This window comes from Talaromyces stipitatus, genomic scaffold (genome assembly GCF_000003125.1).
Source record: "Talaromyces stipitatus ATCC 10500 scf_1105507295541 genomic scaffold, whole genome shotgun sequence".
NCBI classification, from domain to species: domain Eukaryota; kingdom Fungi; phylum Ascomycota; class Eurotiomycetes; order Eurotiales; family Trichocomaceae; genus Talaromyces; species Talaromyces stipitatus.
This window is the reverse complement of record NW_002990115.1, coordinates 3,563,778-3,576,210: the sequence shown is the minus strand read 5'-3', so window position 1 is coordinate 3,576,210 and position 12,433 is coordinate 3,563,778. Positions and strand designations below refer to the sequence as shown.

The 12,433-nt window shown below is 46.3% G+C and overlaps 6 protein-coding genes across 7 annotated transcripts; 4 read left to right on the top strand and 2 right to left on the bottom strand.

The window, feature by feature from the left end:
- The first annotated feature begins 125 nt into the window (after positions 1–125).
- Positions 126–1,122, top strand: TSTA_036730 (uncharacterized protein). The gene is made up of 2 exons (XM_002480840.1): positions 126–430; positions 492–1,122. Exons 1-2 carry the CDS (start codon positions 143–145, stop codon positions 603–605), a joined length of 402 nt encoding a protein of 133 aa, XP_002480885.1. The 5' UTR covers positions 126–142; the 3' UTR covers positions 606–1,122.
- TSTA_036720 (oxidoreductase, short-chain dehydrogenase/reductase family) lies at positions 629–2,355 on the bottom strand. Of its 2 annotated transcripts, XM_002480838.1 has the most exons (8): positions 2,167–2,355; positions 1,995–2,108; positions 1,883–1,944; positions 1,696–1,815; positions 1,429–1,629; positions 1,203–1,367; positions 1,000–1,143; positions 629–939 (listed from the first exon to the last, which is right to left on the bottom strand). In XM_002480838.1, the coding sequence occupies exons 2-8, from the start codon at positions 2,070–2,072 to the stop codon at positions 747–749; spliced, it is 963 nt and encodes a 320-aa protein (XP_002480883.1). In that variant the 5' UTR covers positions 2,073–2,108; positions 2,167–2,355; the 3' UTR covers positions 629–746. The 2 variants fall into 2 exon arrangements, with proteins under 2 accessions (XP_002480883.1, XP_002480884.1); XM_002480839.1 differs by lacking the exons at positions 1,995–2,108; positions 2,167–2,355 and having other exon boundaries at positions 1,883–1,981.
- A 533-nt stretch (positions 2,356–2,888) lies between these two features.
- On the top strand, positions 2,889–4,842 carry TSTA_036710 (IMP dehydrogenase, putative). The gene is made up of 3 exons (XM_002480837.1): positions 2,889–3,092; positions 3,155–3,463; positions 3,669–4,842. The coding sequence occupies exons 1-3, from the start codon at positions 2,900–2,902 to the stop codon at positions 4,808–4,810; spliced, it is 1,644 nt and encodes a 547-aa protein (XP_002480882.1). The 5' UTR covers positions 2,889–2,899; the 3' UTR covers positions 4,811–4,842.
- Positions 4,843–5,120: 278 nt separating this feature from the next.
- Positions 5,121–6,448, top strand: TSTA_036700 (NUDIX family hydrolase, putative). The gene is made up of 3 exons (XM_002480836.1): positions 5,121–5,324; positions 5,377–5,741; positions 5,807–6,448. Exons 1-3 carry the CDS (start codon positions 5,272–5,274, stop codon positions 6,409–6,411), a joined length of 1,023 nt encoding a protein of 340 aa, XP_002480881.1. The 5' UTR covers positions 5,121–5,271; the 3' UTR covers positions 6,412–6,448.
- A 93-nt stretch (positions 6,449–6,541) lies between these two features.
- TSTA_036690 (40S ribosomal protein S21) lies at positions 6,542–7,351 on the top strand. Its single transcript, XM_002480835.1, has 3 exons — positions 6,542–6,663; positions 6,725–7,143; positions 7,196–7,351. The coding sequence occupies exons 1-2, from the start codon at positions 6,632–6,634 to the stop codon at positions 6,951–6,953; spliced, it is 261 nt and encodes an 86-aa protein (XP_002480880.1). The 5' UTR covers positions 6,542–6,631; the 3' UTR covers positions 6,954–7,143; positions 7,196–7,351.
- Positions 7,352–7,544: 193 nt separating this feature from the next.
- TSTA_036680 (phenylalanyl-tRNA synthetase beta chain cytoplasmic) lies at positions 7,545–9,378 on the bottom strand. The gene is made up of 2 exons (XM_002480834.1): positions 7,841–9,378; positions 7,545–7,788 (listed from the first exon to the last, which is right to left on the bottom strand). Exons 1-2 carry the CDS (start codon positions 9,307–9,309, stop codon positions 7,695–7,697), a joined length of 1,563 nt encoding a protein of 520 aa, XP_002480879.1. The 5' UTR covers positions 9,310–9,378; the 3' UTR covers positions 7,545–7,694.
- Positions 9,379–12,433: the final 3,055 nt, after the last annotated feature.

The window sequence follows — 12,433 nt, the reverse complement described above, 5'->3', positions numbered from 1 at the left end:
TCATCGAAAATGACGATGCTGAATCAAGATCGCCCCACCGTACAAACACAGCATTGTTTGCAGCAGAAACGAGCTCGGACCTTATCAGAAGTAGTGGTCTGCTGGTCTGTGACTCTGCATTTGGCATCTCATCAGATCAAACATGGCTTCTTCAGATGATTTAAAATACGTCTACAAACTTGTCCCATCGAGTGCACCCATTCCTGAGTCTTTACCGGACCGACTGCCTGTCAGCGATCTGGACTTACAGTCGGGCTTTATTCATCTTTCGTCGGCCCGTCAAGTGCCGAACACTTTGAAATTTTTCTTCAAGGACGAGCCGCTTGTATATGTTCTCCGGCTGGAGTATGCCGGGGTTGAAGATAATATACGATGGGAAAGCCCTGATGCGAAGATATGCGGGCCACGGGATGGAGAGGGGATGTTTCCGGTAAGCATTACTCGTACTTCTCTCATGCGGGATCTTAGTAACTAGATCTAATACTTAAAAGCATCTCTATAATGGTCTCAAACTAGGAAAGAAGGAGATCGAAAGTGTGGCTGTTTGGAAGAATGAGAATGGCTGGGATCATGCGTTAGAAAACGCTGCCTCGTGGCTCATATAGATCCAATAGAATAGATGCATGCAATCCTACGGCGATTTTGCGAAAGATATGCCGGCAGCGTCACGAAGAGTAGGGGGAATCAAACCACACTCAGTCGCCAAGAGGATAACAATGCAAGATCTGACCATCTGTGATCGAGTGTCAGCTGAATACATAGCACGAAATGGCAGATAACTCACAGTATAGCGAAGCTTCAGGACTAGCCAGAAACACAAAGGTAGGGGCTACCTCACTGGGCTGACCCGGACGTCCGAGTGGGCTCTTCGAATGCCAACCTTCCATTTGCTTTGCCGGCCGTGTATCGGGTTGAATTGGGGTATATATGGCGCCAGGTCTTCAGCATTAGGCTGTTAGTGTGTACTATTTCTAAGACATCTTACGGTTGGAGACTTACGCAACCGCATTGACCCTAATGCCTTTAGGGATCAATTGAGTTGCCAGGGAGCGTGTAAACCCTACAATGGCTCCTTTGGTGGCTGCATAATCTACCATACTAGCAGAACCACGGAAAGTGACGACAGATGTTGTGTTTATGATGCTGTAGAAGATAGAATGTCAGACGAAAGCAAGACATTGATGGGGTATGCCAATACTCACGTGTCTCCCTGCTTCATGTACGTAAGTGCATACTTGGTAACTGCAAACATCTGCAGGATATTGCTTCGAAAAACGCTCTCAACGGTATTTAGATCAATATCAGTTAAAGTCTTGCACATGTACTGTTTAGATGCGTTGTTCACGAGGATGTTGAGACTCCCGTAACTAGAAAGTCCGAGTCAGTACATCTTAGAGATCCAGGATAGGCACATTGGACAACTCATACCTTCGATAATGCTCGTCAACTACCCGACGGCAATTCTCATGATCTGTCAGATCCCCCGCAAACAAAAAGCAAGACCTCTTTTCAGCTTCCACCATTTTCTTGGTGTCTTCGGCGTCTTCTTGCTCCTCGGGCAGATGTGCAATTGTCACATCGGCACCTTCTCTGGCCATAAGAACTGCTACAGCTCGACCAATTCCGGAGCTGGACCCAGTGTCGAGAAGAATGAGCCAAGGTACCTTCTCTTCATGGGCATGAATATACACTCACTCTCCGCCAGTGATTAGCACACTCTTGTCTTTCAATTTACCACTCCCGACATATTCAAAGAAGCCATCAGCATCCTCAAGCTTTGTCGACTCACTAGCTGGTTGCATGTTTGTCTCGAGACTATGATAAAACACTCTTCATTAGCGTTACCTTGCATAAGGCGTTGTATGTATATATGAGTAATTACCCCGGCTTTGTCTGACTTTGAGGAACACGAGGAGGCTGAAAGGTGCCATGTTGTTTCATTTCCTGTGATGCCATCCCATAAGACGTCCTCATCCAGACTGGGTAGTGGATACCTTAATAGCATGATTCTTCTTCCAGAGCCCGAACGACTTATATATGCAGCCCAATGATTTAGGTTCATTCGCAATCATGGTGTCGTCATCTATCGCGAGTCAATCCGTGCAGGCCTATATAAATGTTATTAATAACCTTTCAAAGTATATTAACGGAGTTATGTAGTCTTACATGGTTAGATGGTCAGTCCTCGACTCCTGGGTATGTCCACTACAAGGGCATATTCCACTACAAAAGGTAATCTAGGAAGTCAATCTGCCTCGTCGTTGGCAAGAAAACAGCCGAAATAGGCCCAATTGAATGCTTCTTTCGCTAAGGGGGAAGCGAAGGAAGAAAAAAGAAGAAAAAAAGAAGATAGGGCGCACTGCGCTGGATCAAAGGACAGTAAAGACTGCCACACTCTACCACTAATAAATCCCAGTCGCCGTCTCGTCCTTTTCGATTGTTGAGTCTTTTCACATCCCACGAGAATGGATTCATACCTAACCTTCGCTCTGGAGTCTGAAACTAGAAGCTACTCACACAAGTCACTATTATGGTACTATCTCAGATATACTCCAAAAAGCCATCCATCCATTGTCTCATGAAACCAACCAACCAGCAATCGATATGCCACTGTTGGTATCGAAGCCGATTGGCAGTTCACCGCCCTTGTCTTAGACCAATCAGAGACTAGCGTGACTATAGACCCCACACAACCGAAAAAAAAGTTATTCACCTCAATCCAGAATTCGCCTTCTTCCTTCTCTTTTTTTTTCTTTCTTTTCTTTGGGAAAGGAAACTCTTCCCCGTCAACAGGAACTTATCATCGTTGTTTGTTGACTGTTTTCTCATATATTCCTTTTCGTTTTACTCCCTGATACCCCCTCAATTCTTCATATTTTTGTAATTTTTCATTATCACCATGACTATCACCAACGGCGACGCCCAGGCATTCTTCCATGCCAGAGGAGAGATCCAGGACTACACCAAGGCTCTGGAAATCCTCGAGAAGGAATATCCTGCCAGAGATGGTTTGGATGTTGAGACCTTGCTCGACTCGGACAAGCACGGAGCCTTGACTTACAATGATTTCCTCATCCTGCCCGGTTATATCGGTATGGCGGTCACTTTTTGGGTTATCAAAAAATACCACCTTTTTACTGACCCCTCACACCAGGATTCCCTGCTTCCGATGTTACTCTTGATACGCCGGTGACCAAGCGCATCTCCTTGAAAGCGCCTCTTTTGTCCTCGCCTATGGACACGGTCACTGAACATAACATGGCCATCCACATGGCCCTTCTCGGAGGGTTGGGCGTTATTCATCACAACTGCTCTGCCGAAGACCAGGCCGAGATGGTCCGTAAGGTTAAGAGATACGAGAACGGATTTATTCTCGACCCTGTCGTTATCTCTCCCAAGACCACTGTTGCTGAGGCCAAGGAGTTGAAGGCTACCTGGGGGTTTGGTGGTTTTCCTGTGACTGGTAGGTTCTTTTTCTTCTCTTCCGTTTATGACCTCGTATCGTTGCCTTTCATGATGTTCCAACATCTTTACAAATAACTTTCGTTCCACCGTAGTCAGCGCAAGCTGTGTGGAGAAAAGATTCCTATCTGATTTTTGCTCTTTATGCCATATGCCACGATTTACGTATTTTAATATTGGTGACATTTACTAATTTCGGCAATTAGAAAACGGTACTCTCCGATCCAAACTCGTCGGTATTGTTACCAGCCGTGACATTCAATTCCACACCTCCGATGCAGACCCTGTTACCAAAGTCATGTCTACCGATCTTGTTACTGCTCCTGCGGGTACTACCTTGGCCGAAGCCAACGAGGTTTTGCGTAACTCTAAGAAGGGAAAGCTTCCTATTGTGGATAAAGATGGCAACCTTGTTTCTCTGCTTTCTCGCTCGGATTTGAGAAAGAACCTCCACTATCCTCTTGCATCCAAGCTTCCCCACTCCAAGCAGCTCATTGCTGCAGCTGCTATCGGTACCCGTGAAAGCGACAAGGATCGATTGAAAATGCTTGTTGATGCTGGTCTTGATATCGTCATCCTCGACAGCAGCCAGGGAAATAGTATGTACCAGCTCGATATGATCAAATGGGTTAAGAAGACATTCCCCCAGATTGATGTTATTGCCGGCAACGTGGTCACGCGAGAGCAGGCCGCAAACTTGATTGCCGCCGGTGCCGATGGCCTGAGAATTGGCATGGGTAGCGGTAGTGCATGCATTACCCAAGAGGTTATGGCTGTTGGTCGTCCGCAAGCCGTGGCTGTGCACAGCGTTGCCTCATTCGCTGCGCGATTTGGCGTTCCTTGCATTGCCGATGGTGGTATCCAGAACATTGGTCACATCGTCAAGGGTCTTGCTATGGGTGCTTCCACTGTGATGATGGGTGGTTTACTTGCCGGTACTACTGAATCTCCTGGAGAATACTTCGTTAGCAGCGAGGGTCAACTTGTCAAGGCTTACCGTGGAATGGGTAGCATTGACGCCATGGAGGATAAGAAGGCTGGTAAGGGTGGAAAGGACAGCAAGGCCAACAACGCTGGTACTGCTAGATATTTCTCGGAGAAGGACGGAGTCCTTGTCGCTCAAGGTGTGTCTGGATCTGTCCTTGACCGTGGATCTGTGACCAAGTTCGTTCCCTACCTTATTGCCGGTATCCAGCATTCGTTGCAGGATATTGGTGTTCGCAGCGTTAAGGAGTTGCACGACTCAGTTAACAATAAGACTGTTCGCTTCGAACTGCGAAGTGGCAGTGCCCAGGCAGAGGGTAATGTACACGGACTTCATAGCTTCGACAAGAAGCTCTACTCATAGATCCTGTTGACGGTTATAAGCAATGATTTGTATGAGTGATAGAAAAGTCTTATGAATGTATTATGATTGTTTACGCGAATTGGCGCATTTGATTCATGTGTAGGCTTGTAGTTTATCTGAAGTGGACTAGTCCGATAAGCCTCGGACCTGATGCTCCCCCCCGCGTTTGCTAGCTTACATGTAACTTAACTGCATGCCAACTACAAGCTTAATATGCAACCGAGGTAACGTCTCCTATTCATCCGTCGTATATACTCTGGTATAAAATGCTATCCATTCCCAGATGGCACAGAATTGCTGTCTATAATTACACTTCTATCGAGACAATTGGTTTATGCTTGAGCTCCTCACTCCCACGCCGATCAGCAAGTACAAGGAGACACCACGCAAAGAATCACTGCTATAGCTGCCATCGACCATTTTCAGCGCATCAAAGCTCGGCACGTAGTTCTGAATCAACAATGCCTACAAAATCGGAAAAGAGAGACGTGGCAGTCGCGCGACCGAGTTCAAGGTATATCTTCCCAGATACTCAATGTATGTATTTGATACTGAGTTTATACAAGTATCGTCCTCATCTCCCCAGAAAATGAAGTCCTACTCCTACACCGAGTGAGAACTTCCACATCATTCGCATCAGCGCACGTCTTTCCTGGAGGCAATATCTCTCCCCACCAAGACGGAGAATTCGATTGCGCAGCAGAAGATCCGCGGCGACATTTCGATGCACTCAATTATCGGAGAGCTGCTATTCGGGAATTGTTTGAGGAGAGTGGGATTTTACTTGCTAAAGATAGCGGTGCGACGGATGGTAGGTTGATACATGTAGATGATGCGGTGAGGGAGAAGGGAAGACATGATATTCATAATAACAAGATTGGATTTGGGGAATGGTTGAGGGGGCAGAATTCCGCTGCTGAGATGGATACAGGTACCACTCTCTCCTCTGGTTATTCACCATGCCTTTGCAATAGAAAGATATGCTGACGATTGAAGATAATCTGATACCTTTCACGCATTGGATAACACCACCGAATCTACCAAAAAGATTCTCAACGCAGATGTATCTTTACTTTTTACCCATTCCAGGCTCATCGGCAAATGAATCTATTACAGCACAGGGATTACCGGAAGGAGGTAGACAGGAAGTGCAAATACCCACTTCAGACGGCGGGATAGAGATCAACGAAGCACGATTCTTACCAGCATCGAAATGGATACAGCAGGCTCAAGCGGGCAAGATAATTCTCTATCCGCCTCAATTCTTGTTACTTTCTATCGTTTCGCAGTTCCTGGATCGAAGTACCTCTGCTGCTTCTAGTTTGGCAGAGAAAGAAGGGCGAAGAAAGGGGCTACTTGACTTCATTCACAGCGAAAATCCGCCGTGGACAGATAAGTTTGTATGTCCACGAAGTCTGCAATTGCTTGATGATCAGAGGGTCGTTCTTGCATTAGATCATCCGGGGCCGGAATTACATGATTCGGGGAAAAAGGGAGATTTTGAACGAGTGATTTTGGTGAAGTTTGGCAAGGATGGGCCTAGGAATGTTGAGGTGCGATGGAAAAAGGATGTACTAGAAGCGACAAAAAGTGTTTTATAAAAAGATAGTTTGATAGTCGATTATTTACACGCACTATAACAATAAGCACGCACTTACCGGCAAAGTCACATGACCCACACAACGCATCCCCACCGAATTTGCGGTAAGCCCGACAAAGCCAAATTCGCTCGAAGTTGAAGGCACCTTGAAATTTTCGCCCGTTCGCACCACCGTTTCCCTTCACACCAGTCAACCCCAAGACACATACAAACCAGCCAAAATGGAGAACGAAAAGGGAGAGATTGTCGATCTGTTAGTTCCCCTCTCTTGAATTCAAGGAAAAAAGAAAGAACTAATCTAATGAATGAAATAGCTACGTCCCCCGCAAATGCAGCGCAACCAACCGCATCATCAAAGCCAACGACCATGCCTCTGTGCAGATCTCTATCGGCAACGTTGACGAGAACGGCCGCTACACCGGCGAAAACCAGGTTTATGCGCTCAGCGGATTTGTGCGCGCTCGTGGTGAGGCGGATGACTCGCTTAACCGACTTGCGCAGCGTGATGGATATTTGAAGAATGTCTGGAGTGCTCAGCGATAAATTTTTTGTCTTTGTCAAAAAATTGTTTGCCTGTGGTTTTTATGTTGATTGGGGGTTCGATTAAAATGGGTTGATGAATTCGAGTTCGGTTTTGGTATCGGATCGGATCGATGATATGAATGATGCGAATTTTTTCTTTGATGTTCTTATGTGTGTGGTGGATTGATGGGCTAGGGTTTTGTGCCTGATGGTGAGTCTAGTTTCTGAATCTTGAGATTCGGCGAGAAGCTAATTGATAGTAGATGACACTTGTATGATTGATATACATATCCAATCCAACTCAATTCAATCCCACTCCAGCATCTCACATGGAAACCGGACGAGAAATATCAGACCGAGAATTGATAGAACTCTTCGAATCTATACCTAATACAAAAGAAGCACAAAAATAACCAAAAAGCCATTCTACTATTTCTCTTTAAAACCGGCACATCAAGGCCTCCTCACTCTTTCTTCCCATGAGAGAGGAGGTAGAACACTTAACGTACATCCAATCGCCGGATATTATTTTATATACAAACTCGCCTACTGAAGAGCCACAGTTATTTCTGAGAATACGAGCTGGGGCACAGATACGGGCGGGACATTTGTAGATTGTAACTTATCAGATTAGATGATGGCTAGAGAATAATTCTATGAATGAAATTCCTTTTTATACCGTGAGTTTTAAATTCATTACACATTTCTGCTCATCCTTCATCTCTTTTCATTTGTCAAATATCAATCCTTCCTTGGCCCAATTTAATCCCTCTCGAGACGAACAGCTGGATTCGATTCGATGAAGTTCAGATCAACTTTGTGACCGAGTAGTTCACGGATATTGCTGACTCCGTACCTGTTTTTGACTCATTAGCACATGTCAAGACACACTGGGGGTAGGAACATACTTGATCATAGTAGGTCGCTCAAGACTCAACCCCCAGCCATACACTCTCATATCCTTTGGCAGCCCCATAGACTCCAACATTTCCGGACGGAACATCCCACTATTCCCAATCTCGACCCATTTCCCCAATCCATCATGAAATCCAAAAATTTCCATACTGGGTTCCGTATAAGGGTTGTAAGCCGGTTTGAAACGAAGACGATGAATACCCATCTTCGCGAAGAAGACTTCCATGAATCCGATCAAGCCCCCAAGGGCAAGGCCAAAGTCTGCAATGACACCTTCGACTTGGTGGAATTCGGCCAAGTGGGTGGCGTCTACAGCTTCATTGCGGAAGACGCGGTCAATACTGAAGTAGCGGGCTGGTCGGGGGTTGGCGGCCAGTTTGTGGAGCATGTAAGTCGACACAGATGTTGTGTGTGTTCGGAGGACGAGTCGAAGGGCCTCGTCTGGGTTCCAGGGATACCGGTATCCGATCGAGCCGTATTTACCGTTTTCGTGCACAGCACGAACATTGTCCCAATATGCCTTGTAGTCTAGCGGCTTGTCTTCTTGCTTCTTGTCTGATGATGGCATAGTCGACGCCCGGGTCAAGTGCGGGTTGTTGGGAGGATCCTCGCGAGGGGGATCGGCCTTTACTGGATCGGCGATGTAGAAAGTATCCTGCAGGTCACGGGCGGGATGTTGCTGCGGTACGTAGAGAGCGTCAAAGTTCCAGAAACCCGTTTCGACGAAGCGGTTGGTGGGCATCTCCTCGAATCCCATCTCGAAGAAGATACTCCTGAATTCCTGTCGGACCTTGTTGAGCGGATGCAATGCACCACTGGGTGTTGGGGCACCCTTTGCTTTGAAATTGTACGGCTTGAAATGAGCGGTTTTCCACGATCCGTTGGTGAGCATATCTGCAGTCAAATCGGTTTCTTCCTTGACGAACTCGCGTGCATATTTTGCACCCTTCCAGAACTTAAAGCTTAGTATTTTGGATACCGTGATTAGCTTCCTCTTCTTCAAATCGGCGATAACCTTGGCATCCGGGTAGCTTTGCGATTCCTTGACGGTCTGTAGTACCAATTTCGTTTCGTCTTGGATCTTGTCTGTGCTCGCTCGAAGCAGATCCTTATCTTTCTTAATCCATCCTCGCTTGAAGGCATTGCCCTGTCCGACCTTGGCGACATCCTTTCCAACAATGCCGGGAAGATCTGTGATTTTCAATCCGTCGATGGCTTGAACAACAGCGTCAAAGACCTTGGCTTCATGCGAGCCATTGGCGGCAATGGACTCGCCTTCTTCTGTCAGGACAAGAGCTTCTTTGTCTATTGTCTCATATTCCACCATTGACCGCGACGCTAGACGGTCCAACGCAGCTTTTATGTTCAAGGACGGAGTGGAGGGGAAGGCTTCGGTGGAGAGGAGAGGTTGATCCGTCGACGACAGAGCGTCCAAAATGGGCGCTGTCAAATCAGACGCCATTTTTAGCCCTTCTACTAATTTCCTGTATTCAATGCTAAACGGTCGAGTAACGTCGCTGGTAACGTGGGTGGATCGGTTGATGCTGTGTGTATGACTCTTTTCGGACAAAATTAGTCAAATTTCGATACGGCGAGCCAAATCGACCAGCCATGCAGCTCTGCCCCGCGGATAGTCACGTGCTATCACATGATATGTTTGTGCCTTGGTGCCTGATGCTGTATAAACTTTCCAACGCTAACAGTAAATAAAGTCCTGAGTACTCCGTATATCACCAAGATAGATGGCCACCGGGACAATCCCAATGTTTGAGCTCACAATGTACCTATCACGACGTGTTGGATTGCCACCTTCAACCTTATTCAACAAACCAGTTCCCGATGTATCGCTAACTTCAAGTCGCAGATGTCGAATGAACTCCTGAAGCTGTCCTTGAGCACTGACCGCAGGCAGTTCATTCCCCCGTATTTCTGCTGACGATCTACACATTCACAATTTCCCGAAAAGCGGGCTATGGTAAGCACAAGGAGGCAGCGATATGGATGCCATCCAAATCATCTCTACACGCGACGCAACTTGATTTTCGTGTCGTCAATCAACTACTAATCCGACACGCATTCTACGACTATATGATGGGTGATATAGCAATGCAGCCCAATCCTGAAAATCCGCGGATGACGTCGTTTTCCAATCCCCGCCAAGGTCTGATCCATGTATGTTATCCTTCTACGATTATTTGCGTTCCTTACAGAGACTTTCCTTGTAAATCTGTGTTCCGTGCATATACGTACATAGCTGAAGCATTAGTGCTGGGAACTGGACGAACCACGATATTTTTTGCGGTGATGTCGATCCGTCGGATTCGATACGAACCTGTGTTGGACTGTTGGTATGAAGGTACTCGTGTAGTGCAGCACGAAGTGATTGGATCTACAATCTGCTCAGTCACGACTTGACCACTCGTATGGGGTTATGCCCCGCGGCGACACGTTTCAAGCTGACCGTTAGTTCCCAAACTCCTCCTAAGTGGTCGATCATAAGGGATCCAGGAATCATATGACTTTGCAAGCTTATGAAATGCTGCTCACTTTTAACACTTACATGCATAAGACTGAATGCAAATTCCAGATGATTATCATTTTCTGAGACACTGACAGTCAGACGAATATCGGGCTTTTCGAGGACAGAGGACGCCAATCAAATCGTTGATCAGTTTAATGATAAATGAACTCAAAATCTGATTCGTGAACCAAGGTCTGTGATCGAATTTTAGAACTCTTTCGGTATTGAATTAGTTATCTGGTTTCTTATTGGTGCGAATCAGGAGAAAAACACATGTCCCCTTAATACGGTGGTTACGGAGTACAAAGTTGATGCTAAAATAAGTTTAGATGGAGGATGCCTATGAATAGGTCCGCCCCAGATGGTGCCGTGACAGAACCATGGAACGGCCATGGTTCATCTCATTGAATTTTTCCTGTCTTGGCAGGAATGTATAGTAGCATCATATACGATTGTCTCCCGGTATCTCTGGATACTTCATGGAAGAGCTCCAAGAGTAGCAAATGTTGCAATCAATTTCTGAAGCGCCACTGCAAGATAGATGAATGGCGGGATGAATCTCATAAGGATGATAAGATAGCATCGACTGTACTAATCCGATAAGGCTAGTAACATATAGTTCTCTGCGCTAGTCTTTTAATGCCTTTTAGCGGATCACACATTCTAAGTTGGACCACTAGGCATTTGACTTGCCATCTTCGAATTACAACTAGTACAGTGTGCATCGACAAACCACGGGCCCATTTACCGGCGTACTCCGTGAGGCTCATACAGCTTGCTTCAGTACTGAATAAACTCGTTCCGTATCAAGAACACAGAGTGCACGTACCAGCAGTTGAATACCCTTCATAACGGGACATGTCACTGTAAGAATCGGCGCCCACCCGACAAATCATTGGCTGATCTGCAATTGGAGTGGGACCCCCCTCCCATGGAGACCAGCTGATCTGAGTCTTGACCAGTCACATTCACGAACTACTGCAAGAATATCCACTTTACAATTTCTGATTGGACACAGACTCAAATCCGTTAGCTTTTCCCGGACTTTGAGTCGTAATTCGACCAACCTTTGAGGATGCACTAGTCCCGAAGAGGCGTTACAGTGGATCATGCCATCCACATGTTTTTCTTATTGTTTCGGATTCCCTTCCCCCGGCTTGGTGGAAACCGCTAGTCCGAAAGAAGATAAGCCCCCGTACAGGAGGAGACGGTAAAATAAAGATTTTCTCCCATTAGAGCAGCGGTATCGTTGTATGTAACCATCCGCCTGTTAATGGCAGGAAACAGGGCTATCTCCTTCCCTGTATGCTCGTTAGCACCACCGCCTTTTCTTCCTTTCTTCGAAGCAGCCATTCTGGTCAATTTGCTGTCCCTTTGCTTTTTTCTTTTTCTTCTTTTCCCTATTCATCGCTCAGTATACACAAGGCGAAGAGTACCAAGGACGAGAACGCACAGCAACAGTGCAGAAGGATGTATGCTAATCCCTTTCCCCCTCTTCTTCCTTCCCTCCGTCTCTCCTGCTTTCAAAGCAGCATTTCATCCCAAGAAGTCACGACCAGCCTCGACTTGTCACATTTTGCCGTGACTGTCCGTGCTTTTGTTCTTCTCTCATCATCATTTTCAACGACAAAATGCATCACTAACTAACATCACCTCTATCTGCAATATAGAGAGATCCCTACGCTGGTCTGGATCGCTGCGACACTCGATAAACGTAACGCGTCGTGTTGTCCAGTTTCACAAATTTGATCATTCGTGGTCCGATCGCATCTACTTTGTTATCAACAACAGAGCGACTCACTCGACCCGATTGCGCTAGTTATACTTTCATTATTCACTACGAGTCATCTACCTCACCGCCCAAAACCACTCAACTTCCTTCTCGAAACACCCAACACTCATGTCGTTTCCATAACCGACCTTCTCCCATCAGAACAGTTGAACACGCGGATATATTATTTCTTTCCGCGTCCTGTTTGGCGGACAGGCCGGACTGATTTTTAAATCGATCTGTTTTGCTTGAAATATTGTCGCGCTCGATTCAGTAGCCAGTGCACTAGTCATC

What these genes read in the sequence shown, in the direction of transcription:
- TSTA_036730 (XM_002480840.1), top strand. Translation starts at nt 143, where the DNA reads ATGGCTTCTTCAGATGATTTAAAATACGTCTACAAACTTGTCCCATCG. An exon ending in ATGGAGAGGGGATGTTTCCG is followed by an intron (nt 431 to 491) that starts GTAAGCATTACT and finishes AATACTTAAAAG; the next exon opens with CATCTCTATAATGGTCTCAA.
- TSTA_036720 (XM_002480838.1), bottom strand. Translation starts at nt 2,072, where the DNA reads ATGATTGCGAATGAACCTAAATCATTGGGCTGCATATATAAGTCGTTC. An exon ending in CAAAGTCAGACAAAGCCGGG is followed by an intron (nt 1,816 to 1,882) that starts GTAATTACTCAT and finishes GTTTTATCATAG; the next exon opens with TCTCGAGACAAACATGCAAC. An exon ending in GTTGACGAGCATTATCGAAG is followed by an intron (nt 1,368 to 1,428) that starts GTATGAGTTGTC and finishes CGGACTTTCTAG; the next exon opens with TTACGGGAGTCTCAACATCC.
- TSTA_036710 (XM_002480837.1), top strand. Translation starts at nt 2,900, where the DNA reads ATGACTATCACCAACGGCGACGCCCAGGCATTCTTCCATGCCAGAGGA. An exon ending in CATCCTGCCCGGTTATATCG is followed by an intron (nt 3,093 to 3,154) that starts GTATGGCGGTCA and finishes CCCTCACACCAG; the next exon opens with GATTCCCTGCTTCCGATGTT. An exon ending in TGGTGGTTTTCCTGTGACTG is followed by an intron (nt 3,464 to 3,668) that starts GTAGGTTCTTTT and finishes TTCGGCAATTAG; the next exon opens with AAAACGGTACTCTCCGATCC.
- TSTA_036700 (XM_002480836.1), top strand. Translation starts at nt 5,272, where the DNA reads ATGCCTACAAAATCGGAAAAGAGAGACGTGGCAGTCGCGCGACCGAGT. An exon ending in GTCGCGCGACCGAGTTCAAG is followed by an intron (nt 5,325 to 5,376) that starts GTATATCTTCCC and finishes AGTTTATACAAG; the next exon opens with TATCGTCCTCATCTCCCCAG. An exon ending in CGCTGCTGAGATGGATACAG is followed by an intron (nt 5,742 to 5,806) that starts GTACCACTCTCT and finishes TGACGATTGAAG; the next exon opens with ATAATCTGATACCTTTCACG.
- TSTA_036690 (XM_002480835.1), top strand. Translation starts at nt 6,632, where the DNA reads ATGGAGAACGAAAAGGGAGAGATTGTCGATCT. An exon ending in AAGGGAGAGATTGTCGATCT is followed by an intron (nt 6,664 to 6,724) that starts GTTAGTTCCCCT and finishes TGAATGAAATAG; the next exon opens with CTACGTCCCCCGCAAATGCA.
- TSTA_036680 (XM_002480834.1), bottom strand. Translation starts at nt 9,309, where the DNA reads ATGGCGTCTGATTTGACAGCGCCCATTTTGGACGCTCTGTCGTCGACG. An exon ending in GAGCGACCTACTATGATCAA is followed by an intron (nt 7,789 to 7,840) that starts GTATGTTCCTAC and finishes AGTCAAAAACAG; the next exon opens with GTACGGAGTCAGCAATATCC.